The 12,475-nt window shown below is 37.8% G+C and overlaps 1 protein-coding gene across 3 annotated transcripts in view; it reads right to left on the bottom strand.

Moving 5' to 3' along the window:
* Window positions 1–12,354, bottom strand: part of sm (heterogeneous nuclear ribonucleoprotein L) — a 63,997-nt gene extending 51,643 nt beyond the window's left edge. For 2 of the 3 annotated variants that reach the window (XM_065304426.1, XM_065304427.1), the window contains exons 1-2: window positions 12,115–12,353; window positions 3,100–3,219 (exon numbers count right to left, since the gene is read on the bottom strand). In XM_065304426.1, coding sequence (XP_065160498.1) covers window positions 3,100–3,219; window positions 12,115–12,183 — 189 coding nt within the window. In that variant the 5' untranslated portion in view covers window positions 12,184–12,353. Of the gene's footprint in view, window positions 1–3,099; window positions 3,220–12,114 lie in introns of all 3 variants that reach the window. The other variant, XM_065304428.1, reaches the window with a different exon arrangement.
* Between the last annotated feature and the right edge of the window lie 121 nt (window positions 12,355–12,475).

Below are 12,475 nucleotides of genomic sequence, written 5' to 3'. Positions count from 1 at the left end.
AATTAAAATCTATCCAGCTCTTTAGGAGTAAATACATATTTTTCAAATAGATAACAATATTTGCAAATATTGCACATGAAATTACGCGCATTTCATGTGCAAATATTGCACATGAAATTACGCGCATTTCATGTTTTCCACTCTTATATTATAATAAACTATTAGTATTTTTAATTTTTACTGCACAAATGCATGTTTTTCTTCCGGAATTATATCAAAACAGTAAAACCCCCCATAGTAAACTTTAAACATCTATATCACTATATCCCTCCTGAATAGTTAATTCAGTTAACACAACTTAAGACGAGATTGAACTTGTTTCACCGATTTCATCATCTGCTTTTACCACTCACACTCACGCACTCGCCTACAAAACCATCCATCTTCGTCCATCCACTCGGGCATTATAATTTTCCCATTGTCTGCGCTAGCAAAATCAGCTTTAAATCTAGCATTATTCGGCGAGTATTTGCATTTGCACTTAGGCGCGTGTCGTCGCCGCCAACGCGCAGACGAGTGCAAAGATAATGCCTCCCTACAAAACTGTGTCAAATGTAGCGCTTCGCATCAGTATAAAACACTAGTGAATGCTCTCATTAATGCAACACAGCTTCACCAAGCTGCTGCTGCGCCATTACCATTTCAACGCGTTGTAAAATATCTTCTTTTTTTTCCAGTTTGCACAATGACACTTGCCTGCTACTTGCACCAGTTTTACTGCATGCGTAACGCGATAATGTGCAATAGAAACGACCGCCACGAGTGTTATGTACGTTTAATGGATAAACAATAATAAAAAAATACTAGGTGGTCCAGAAGCTAGCGTCATACGCGCGTACAATTTAAGTACACGCCGAGAGATTTTACTGCCGAGTTTATGTAAACTTTTCATTGGAAAATAAATTCGAACACAATCAAACACAAGAAAAACAAAGAAAGTTACATCTGTTGTGTTTATAGATTTTTAATTAAAATACACTTTCATCGGCGGTGAAGACTAAAATGTGCCATTGTTTTTGTGTCTGTCACTAAACTAGGTATTCCATAACTGTAATTTACACACGCAGACAATAAACTGTTAATCTACCCGTTGTAACACGATATAATTGTGTACGGTGACTTCACTCCAGTTGTAAGTAAGTAAAAATAACCTGCAGCGTTTTCGTTTCGTTTGCTTCTTTTCTCAAACAAAATTCCTCATCAGGTCTTTATAAACCCAGTAGGTACGTACATGCATTCACGCCACAAAGGAGAATAGATCCTTGAAACTTACGCAGCAATTGTGCTTTGATAACACCGGCAGCGAGTCTGAAAGTTATTAAGCATACGCGCGCACAAGACGAAATTTGATTGCGCTCAACGCGTCTTAAACCTTTAGCAGATTACAGCACATTAGATGTGGAGTGCCGCTTTTGAACTATTTATAAACACCTACACGCCCGCCGCTCGTTTTCTACACGTTGCTCGTTTGTTATGCGTTGCGTGGCAGCGCGCGGAAATCGCTACCGTAACCATCAAGTAGCACAGTATGAGGTGATAATCATTACCGCAATGTAATACAGCACACAATCAATCAAGGCATATTTATATAGGTATCGAGACATCAATATTCATTCATTCAACTCTCGGTGAAATTAATACTCGAGATGATATCAATAGATAAAACGATATTACCTGCGCCCCACACGTTTAGCGCGGGTCAATAATCAATACGATGATTATGCAAACCTTGAATGCAAATGTAATCGAACATACGCGCTCGCGCGGTATGCGCATATAATTCAAATTAATGTGAATATCATACGATGAGATTATCCGATTAATACGCAAACTTGTAATGGCAGCAGCTCAACTTCAACGCACATTTGGCTTACTTCATTCGACCCAAAACAACAGTTTTGTATTTGTAATTTGCGCTTTGATCTAGGAGCAAACTAGATAAAATTACCAACAATATCAATACGGCAAATATTCATCCTGTTTTATAAATGTCCAGCATAATTAATCCAGCAATGACAATCGTTGCATTCAACACAATAAATTAGTTTAAATATTGACATGTTGGCGATAATTTAATGTAAATATTAAATCAAAATGTTTTGTACGGGCGGAATTAAATTGTTGTTTAATTAATAAAATTTAATTAATTTCAATAAATTGAAATAGCCATAGACACAGCCAGGAAAGATGTTATCGTTTCATAATTAATGTCCTTTTGTCATCTCGTATAATGACTTCTGCATCCCTTGATAAGCATTTTCCAAATTGGAAACTTACAGCTGCAATATTTGCACGGCGCGATAACATCTTTAAAACAAAAGCGCCATTCCAAACTTTATAAATATTTAATAAACTCGCCATTATATCGGCCGAAATTTTCAGCCAGATATAAATCAAAATCAAAACCTGAATAGATTTGCGCGAAAAATATGCATGTTCGCGTCTCTAGTGCTTCATTATAATTTATGTCATCAAGCAAAGTTCATTAAAGTTTATTTCGTGCCATCATTCAAGTCGATTTGCCTCGGCCGAGTCGAGAAAATCCACGCGTGTTTTACGAGCGTCGAGGCCGGGCCGGAACGCAGATACAGCGCGCCACACCACACCACCAACTTAAATTGGTAGCAAACACACCTCGTTAAATACAAGTTTTCATTAGCCTCGTTTAAGCACCCACCCACCCATCCTACACCCCTTTTCCGAAAACTATATACGCGACAATTTACCCGCACCCGGCGTAATAATAACAAAATGCATTAGTTTCTCGAGTTAAAAAGTAACCCACTACATAACGTATTATTTACAAAATTTACACCCAAACATAAAGCTGAGGGTGGCAAACTAAAATTGAACGCGGCTAGAATTTACTATTTCGAGTAGATTTTAAGTGGATTTAATAATTTACAATCTAGATGAAAGGCACTAATATTTTATTTACTACCTTATCACGCGATATTGTGCTAGACATTTATTAAAACCGTAAAAATTAAATTGCAGTCACAAAAATATTCATTAAAGTGTAGAAACTAGCACAAAATATGTGCGTTGGTAATAACGTAAGTTATTATGTAAGTTGTAGTATAGTTAATGTGTACTTACGACTGTTATCGGGTACATGGGGTTGATGATGGTGAAGAGCAAAACGTGATTCGGTTTACCCTCTTCTTGTCGTTTTCGGCGCGGCTCCTCGCTGACGACGTAGCTGCCGGTGTTGTGGCCCTGCAACAAAACAAGAAGACACTCGGTTTATTTAACGTCGGCCACAAAAACATATGTAACATGTGATTCTCTTCGTCGGCGCGCGGATATTGTATCGCCTCCCAAAAAGTACAAAACGCGACGCAATGATAGATAGATCGTATAATACGAATATACACGAATAAAGATAAATGTTTACACAATGCTGGCGGTGCAAGCGAGCGAAAGAAAAATCAATATTTCCAACCGACTGTACAATATGTTGTGTGCCACTGTTGGTACGATATAAGGATGAGGATAAATGGGAAATGGCAGAATAGTGAGCGTAATGCGCGTGACGAAAACGTATGGCGACGAGCAATCAACATTGCCCCATGCACATTAGTCGAAAAGTGGAAAACTGTCGATACCTACGAACCCACCCACGCGCACACTTTTCACCTACCAAAAAATATATAATCCAATAATCCAACGTCGTGGAAAACAACAAAACTATAAACACAAAATATAGACAATAAAACGTGTGTCGCGCGGGCAGTACTTGAAAAATATTTCAACTCTCTGCGCTACACTCCACGGTATTGATCCACGAATGAAAAACAACAAAAAACGCATTATCATTAAGCAAATGTGTCAGAAACAGCAGCAGGCATTCCGACCAGAAAGCAAAAAGTAATTAAAATTAATGACCTTCAAAACGCGCGTGTTCTACAATGAGCAAACAGCGTTAAAATCCATTATTTTATTAAAATGTGACATCGCCGCACACAAATTATAAAGTCAACAAAATGTAATAATGCAAGCGAAACATTTTCGTCAAATACCAATAATAGGTATAATAAAATCCAACTCTTTTCATTTTCCACTGGTCTGGTTATTGCTCCATTCATATGTGAATACTCAGTGAAAAACTAAATAGACAACCTTGGAAGACAAACACACATCTGTTTTCTAAACGACTGCATTGAATAACAGTCGAATGAGGCGTTACATCTGTATTTCGTTGGCTGTACATCAACATCTTCCGCAAGGCAAGGCATTTAGAAATCAACTAATGATAACATATTTAGAAGAAAACAAGAAAAAATCTATCTGTATTTTATCTTTATGCCTTCTGATGATTATTTGTTTCCCGACTTTAGTAAAATCCTTTTATTATTATTTGATTATTTATTTTGCAAATTGCATTGACGTGATCCCCCCTGGGTGAATGCTAAGGGCTACAATTTGCAGACACTGCTGCTCTATTTACCATTGCCATAGCAACAAAACAAGGTACCTACTATTCCAGGAACAAATATAAAATTTCATTCCATTCCACTTAATTTCATTTCGTTTCTATTAATCAATATACACAGATGACGAAGAAAAAAAACAATTCTCAAAGTAAATGCAATATAAAATTAAACACGACGAATACACACAGTCTTGTAGACTTCCTCCGTCTGAGCTCCACGGCGTCTCTTTAGACCGGCGACTAAATTAAAAACCTTTTATTCGTTTCGGGCATATTGCATTCATAATTCAGCGCCCGGTGCTCAGTTGATTGCGCTCATCTAGAAAACTGGCGCTCCGGCTACATTTTGCGCGCTCGTCTCATCTTTACCTCCAATTTATTCATCGCCTTCCACTGAATAAGCAACTTCACTTTGTGTGTTTGCCCGGTGCGCGCATTCGCGTTTAATTAAACGTACGGCATTAGCTAATCTCATTTCCTTACAAATGCTTATATTTCAGCGTAAAATAAACAAGACACTGTAACCTCAAAAAGATCTGAAACAAGTATTCTGCAAGCGCGCGCATCAATAATATTCGTCAACTAGTCTGAAATCGATCAATCAAACACGAAAAGGTCTTCGTACGCAATCATTTATTGAAGATAATGACATGATTGACGTGTAATCACAAATCGCGCATCATGTGAGTTTGTTTTGCAGCAGATTACGCGCACGCTTTTGAATCGCTAAAGATAATATTGTTATAGACAATATTTTTAAAACAAACGATACATAATGAATGAAGGTAGAATGAAGTGTTTTCAGTGTAAACATGTGGAGGAAATTTTTTAATACAAGTTACATTTTATGTCGCTACATGCAAAACTTTTCCGACACACAATGTCGTCCATTATGCGAGGCTTCCATTTTATCCCTATCGCCACTTTATTTTCATGAATGTCCACTCTTTTGTCATTCTAAATGCGCGAGTTTGTTATAGAGCCATATTTTTCTTAAAGCTCAATAAAACGCCGGCGCAAACTCGGCATAATATGAACATTATGCGATATAATATAATGTTGATGAAAATATAATCCTAGCGACACAAAAACAGCCCGGGAACAAAAACACAAACATGAAAATTTAAACCAAGCACTACTACACTTTGCAATACATATTTGATAGAAATTTAAAAGGTTTTTATTTTTAGATGCACAAAAAGAAAAAAGAAAATTAATCGCAATAGTGTCATCTGTTAAATATTAAAGTTTTGCGCCACCAAGAGTATAAAAATATAAAGCGTTGTAAAACTCGCCATGCGGGGTGAACCGAACAAAAAGTAAATAGCCAAACGACTGTAAACGCTACATGCTCCAGAGAGAAAATACAACGTCAAAGAAAAAAAAAGTACATAACACCGAATGGGAATTACCACGGACGTGTGAAAATGCTCATAAAATGGATGCTGACAAAATACGCCAAAGCGAAATAAAAAAGGCAAAGATTCGGCCTTTTCAACACGCTGAACAAAAATGTACCACCAAAGAAAAACACACAATTGCAAAATTTTAAAATTCCGCAACTTACATAATTTCATTAAGGCGAATGCCGGGGCATGAGGGCAAAATATGTAATTAGCTAAGAAAGGAGCTTTAAATCGTCACATCCTGCCCCCTATAATTGAGACTTTCGGCGTGCGGAGCTTTGCATGAATTTGCATGAATGCAAATGTCCTTTGTAGGCAAGCAGGGCAAAACCAGGGCCAGAGCCCGCCCGCCAGACCCGCAAGAATTAAACGACCGGGCACGGTCTCGCGTGTCATACCTCAATAATACCAGCCAGACAAAGACAATGGGATGAGCTTCGGTACTAATGTCAATTTATGTACGACCATGCCCCTTTATATGTCACCAAAGCGTTTGCTTGGCGAAATGCACGCATGTCGCAAAGTCGACTCGCTTGTCGTGATATTCAATTATAAATGTATAATGTATAAACAAAACGATAAAGACAGGAAGATATTTTGTTAACGGCACGCAAACGGATCAAGTTTTCGGAAATAAAAGCAAAATTGTAGGAAAATCACATTTGTGCGTAAAAACAAGCTTTCTTTCTATAGTAAAGCCAATTTATATTGAAAAATATTCAAAAATCCATGTTAATATTAAAAATGTTAGAAATGTTTGTAGGGAAGGGGGGCAAAGTGGGCCCCTAGCAGAGGGCCCCTAAAACTCAGGTGGCTTAAAAAATTGAGGGGCAAAGTGGGCCCCCTAAAATTTTTGATAAATAAGAGGGGAAAGTAACTCACATCAACAAATTCGAAGTAAGAAATGAAAAAAAAAATAATATAAGCAAAAAATGGATACAAAGGTAATAGCAAAATTTTTATAGGCGGGGGCCCACTTGCCCCATATTCTGAATTTTTTAATTTTGATAGACACGGCTTATTAATATTGAATACTGAACAAGGATGTAAAAAATAGTGTAACGAGTGAAAAAAGGTAAACAAGCCCCCTTTTTTCGCTTTTGGGGCCCACTTTGCCCCCCTCTCCCCTATGTTTTCCTTACACGTGCAAACCAGTGAACGAATTTTGATAAATTTTTGTATATTGGTAGATTAGACATAAGAGAAAGACTTGGACCACTTTTAATCGTTAAAATAAATCAATAAAAATAAAAAAAATCAATAAAATAAACGTTGCAAACGATCAATAAAAAAATAATCATTTTTAAGGTTAGATAATTCGAATCAAAGTAGCAATTTGAAAGACAGGTTACCATTAAAATTATACTACATAAACACTATCCGATTGCAAATCACCAGTGAGCAATATAGGTAATTAATGCATTAAATGAATCAACAAATAAGTCATCAACCGCGTGGCGCCTACGTTCTGAGCCATTTTTAAAACGTCACGCTAAACATCAACTTATTTGTACACACAGGCAAGAATAAATCTTAAATCTTTGCTCGAAACCAGTTTAAGAAGTTTTTGCTGCGACACCTCTTCAATAATATCACGACCGTAAAAAAGGCGCGCAAATATTTATCATCATCTCAGTCACTATAAATATTCAGCCCATTCACACATAGTAAACATCATCTAATTAATTTATGTGCCTTTTTGATTGCTTCCGCTTCTTTGTATAACCTACTGATAAGATCGCGCGGCATTTGACCAAATACAAAAAAAACACATAAGTCCCTTTTCAGCAGTAAAATGTGTGTAGGTATCTAATAAAATTCAAATACACATTTGTAGCAGTAGAAAAGTAAATATAAAAAACACACCCAAATCAAATACGAGAGCGCAAACAACATTCGAGTTTCTTTAAACAAGTACGTCTACTAAGCATACAAAAGGTAGGCAAATATCGGCTTTGATTTCAAGCAGGTTGCGAAAAAAAAAACGCATCATAACCATCAAATTTGTTACCCTATTGTAATAAAAGTAACCTAATAAAAATAAATAACAAATACGAAAACCGAATGCAGGTCAGGTCGAGAATTTAAAAAGCATTAAAGTTCACATCCAAGAATTTTATAAATATACAAAAAAAATGTGTAGATCATGTTTTATGCACTAACGAGTTTTGTATCATAGAACAAAGCACAATTTAATAGAATGCGGAAATTAGGAGCGAGAAAAAAAAAGAACACACAAAGCATTGCATAACATCAGGCGGACGACAGGAGAAACATCATCAGCATGCGGCATTAACAGAATTCCGCTGACAAGTCAGCGGCGGACATTAGCCATTAGCCGGCTCTCTCGCCTGCCGGGGGCATCATCGCCAGCAATGAAATCTCATTGTTGGCCCCACGAAAACCCTCCCGAAACGAAAACCAGAGCGTTATAAACAGAAGACACGCAATCGTGTGCAGGACTTGCCCGAAACAAACGCGACACACAAAGAAGACCAAAAGACAACAACGAATAAAACTCGCTCGGTAAATGACACCACAAATCGATTAAAATATAATCAAAACTTAATTACTCCCAAATCAAGTGTGGGCTCAGCCACTTCCATGTAACACTACAGAAACCAAGAAGACGAAGACCTACGTCAGACGTGGTTTTTTTCGTCTGGTCAGCAGGAAAAAATCAACTCAACTCAACATTGAAGCCGTCAAGTGTGCGCCGGAATCGTTTTAACTGGACTGAAATTGCTCGTACACTAGTTAGTTCGTCTCTTCCTTCTTCTCCAGAGCGGCAACTACTCGACGCCCGTCGCTCATCAAGCACCACGAACAAGCGCGGCGAAGAAACGATTCGGGTCCATTGACATGCGGGTCACTTACACCGGCGCGCCGCGCGATTCAAGTCGTTTAAATTATATGAAGAAAAAAAAAGAGATTGGAGGAACTCTCCAACTCTTGCACTGGCCTCAAACACAAGCAGCAGCAGCAGCAACGCTTAGATCAGCTGTGCGTGTGCTCGAGTTCGCGAGCCGACCGGAATTTATCGATCCCCAGGCGGCTGCAACGCGCATCATCATCAGCAACATCTGATATCGATGTGAATATTATGCCAGATGCATACACAACATACAAATCATACACAGAGTACATAATATTACCGACAAATAGATGCTTAGAGAAGAAATACTATCTAGTCCATTCGGGGGATAATAACTAAAGTCACGCGACGCAAATTGCTAATGTGGACAAAAAATTACAACAAGCGCAATAAAAGGCGGAGTCATGTAACAAATTATCCCAACAAACAAGCTCAACTAAAACATTACACATCGTACATCATCCTAAACTAGTTTTCTAGATACGCGTCGAGTTCAATCTTCAAAAAATTCAACGCCGTTCTACATGAGTAGCTGCGTATTTTAAAAAGTGCCTCGAGTTGAGGTTGAATATTTTCGGTTTGATTCAATCTTAAAGCACCGCGCGTTTCGCATCAAGTGCAAACAAAGCTCGGAATATAAAATATAAAACGTAGGTTCGGGAGGACGTGACGTGATTTTGTCCATCTTCATCTTGTCGACAAGATATGATGGTACATCATGATAATGCAAGTAAAAGCCGTTATAAACACCTGCACGTACATTTTTCCACATCAGACATCACCGGGAAGCTTCCAGAATACCGATCAAATGATACATTTTATAAATCAATACAAAACAAAGTCGGCTGAAATAATTTTTCTGTTTGATTTGTAGCAGAATAATAAAATTATTAAATTATTATCTCAGAAACTGTAAGAAATTTTTTTTTAAAGATTTTCTCGACTACTAAATAATTACTAAACTTATAATAACAACAAAATTGAATTAAATTCAATTATTAACAATTCGAGACAATATTTACCAATATAGATGAATAAAACTTGTGTTAAAGATAGAATTACTATAAATTTGTTTAGAAATTCCATATCGAGTTATAATATATTCAATAAGTGTATAAATAAAGAACCTTGTGTGTGCAACCGATTCGCGGCCTTGGTAAGGTCAACGTCGTTATAAACAACGCTCATTTTTTTCTCTATTATTTCATCTTATTTCATCTCTAATAATATAGCCTTTTTAAATTGCGATAAAATGATTTAAATTGCTCCGAAATCACAAGTTACTGCAAAATTATGCTAATTGACTTTTTGGCAATCAATGCAATTGCATAAACAGAAACCGCGCACGCCGTAAATAACTCATCGCATCAACACCCAACACCAACACAACTTCAAGCAATTATAAACAATTGACGCACATACATCACACAAATGCATCATTCAGCAACGTAGTTGCAGCTTGAATTGCATTTGCCATCACATATAATCTAGCGAGCGGCGTTTCTGCGATACTGACACTCCGCTTGCTTGATATCATTTTTTATTATCGTATGAAAAGCGGCAACTTGGCGCTGAGCGGTAGTAAACCTTATCATTTCGCGAGCACCACGCAAGAAGCGCGCAAATATTTAACAATGTAAGGTAACCGTGATGCGAAAATACACGCAGTGTGTAATTTTAATTAAAATGTGTATTAAGTAATTGCGGATTTTGAGGGATTTAAACATTTCATAACTTATCAGCGTTACGTCTCATAAGAACAACAAATATCGACTCCATTTAAATAAAAACGTGTTGATATTGTCGGATTTAAAACAAATTTAAACGATATTTATTATTTTAGTATTCTGAATGATGGATTGGGCTAAATTTATAAAATGTCTGTTCACAAATGAACAATTTTAATAAATTAATTCATTCGCACGGCACTAATAATGCATTCGAGAGCAGAGTAATTAAATTAGTACTAATTAATTAGGTATTGATTACAATTTCACGTTGAAAAATATGAAAAATATTTATATTAAAATCATGATATAATAGTAGGTAATTGGATACTGCTAAAAAAATACGGCTACCTTTCTTATCAAAGCAATTTGCTACTGGTTTCGGTTTCGATTACATTTAAACACGATGTTTATGTTTTTAAAGATTTCAGCCAATCCGCAAGGCAATAATAATGAATTTTATGTGCAAAATTTTCGTTTTTGCACGCATTTCAATAAAATATCAACAAAATAATGGGCATTTCTTTATTTTGTATTGTTTTTCAAAGTTATAAGATAAATTAAACGAAAAAAACGTTTGTTTATAAATAAAATGACTAAAAACACCACAAGTTATTAATATAGCAACTTTTTAATGATTTTAACATCTCTATTTTCGGCCAAAATCTAAAACTGCAACTTTCCACCACAAAACTGATAATAACTAAGTCAATTTCACGAACGTCAATACATTTGCGTGTATAACTTTACCAAACTAAACCAAACCATTTACTTTTCCAAGCAAAAAGTTGAACTTTGAATAACTTCCGTCTAGATACCTATGAAACAAGATATTTTTTACGATGTGGCTAATAAATACCAAACAAAACACTAGATCGCTGATTGTGAATTGTGAGAGAAAGCAATAATTTACTCCCACCGCATTGTTGCGCCTGCTGTGTGCTACTGTGTCACCTCGCGTTGTTTAACTTTTTTGTGCATTCAACTAATCAGACCGCAGGACAACACAACCGCAGGGCAGCTTTACCTGTTACGTGTTTTCAAACATATCACTTATCGCACGTAATGCAAGCGTGTGTTTACGTTTTTTTACGAGTGTATTTTATTCCCTTTCGGGTAACTTATCGAATGTTTAAATGCAACCGGCGCGAGTTGTCGATAACTGAGTGCGACTGCATGAGTATGTAGCGGCGCGTCCCTCATCGGCGATAATTTACAGTTGCCTTGCACTTGCAAGTGCGCTTGCGACATGAACTTGCAGTCGTACTCTTCGTGCGAAGAACGCACACAATACGCATCGCATCGCGAAGGTTGTCTCGCTAGATCTCCAAGGAACCGGCATGCCATATGCCATAAAACTGGTTCACGATGCGAAAGTAATGTGCATGCTCGACGCACTTGTATGATTTTTTCGTTTGCTTCGTCGCGTTTGTTTATCTCGAGATTGACAAAAATGGTATGTAAATGAATGATGCGTGAATGTGAAACCGGTAAATGCTCCAAATTGCATTATCTGCGAATGATTCCGCGCTCGCACGATGACAGAAACATCGGTCACGCATCGGTCGCGGCGCTGGGCCTGCCGGCGGCGCGCCGCATCGAGCGGTTTTTCGGCGTGCGGGCGCTGGGAGCCGCGCGCGGCGGCGCCGCTTTCGCCGTGCGTGCACTCACCCGATTGTTCACTGTGTCCACTTCGGTCCTTTGTCTTTTATTGTGCGGTCCTTCGCCGTTGAACGCCATTTTGTAACAAACAAGCACCACTCTCGGGTTTCGAACTCGAACCTGCCGCTCGGACGGCACGCGCAGAACTGTCAATTTTTTCAGACGACGCGCTATCAACCACGCTCGCTCGACGCTCGGCACTGGCGGCCGCGCTCGCACCGTTCTGAGCAACTCGCCGGCAACGCGACTGCTCTCTGCACTCCCCGCGCGCTCTGACGGCGAACACGCGGTGCGATTTCGTCACAGTAGAGACATCTATCGACAAACTTGACAATTACCAATATCAACAAATGAAAATAATTAAATGTTA

The sequence above is a fragment of the Atheta coriaria genome, unplaced genomic scaffold, assembly GCF_025399875.1.
Source record: "Atheta coriaria isolate IRGN ID8LTWV9N9 unplaced genomic scaffold, Caltech_Dcor_3.1 hic_scaffold_6_pilon, whole genome shotgun sequence".
Classification (NCBI taxonomy): Eukaryota; Metazoa; Arthropoda; class Insecta; order Coleoptera; family Staphylinidae; genus Dalotia; species Dalotia coriaria.
The sequence above is the reverse complement of the archived record's forward strand: the minus strand, read 5'-3'. Positions and strand labels throughout refer to the sequence as shown.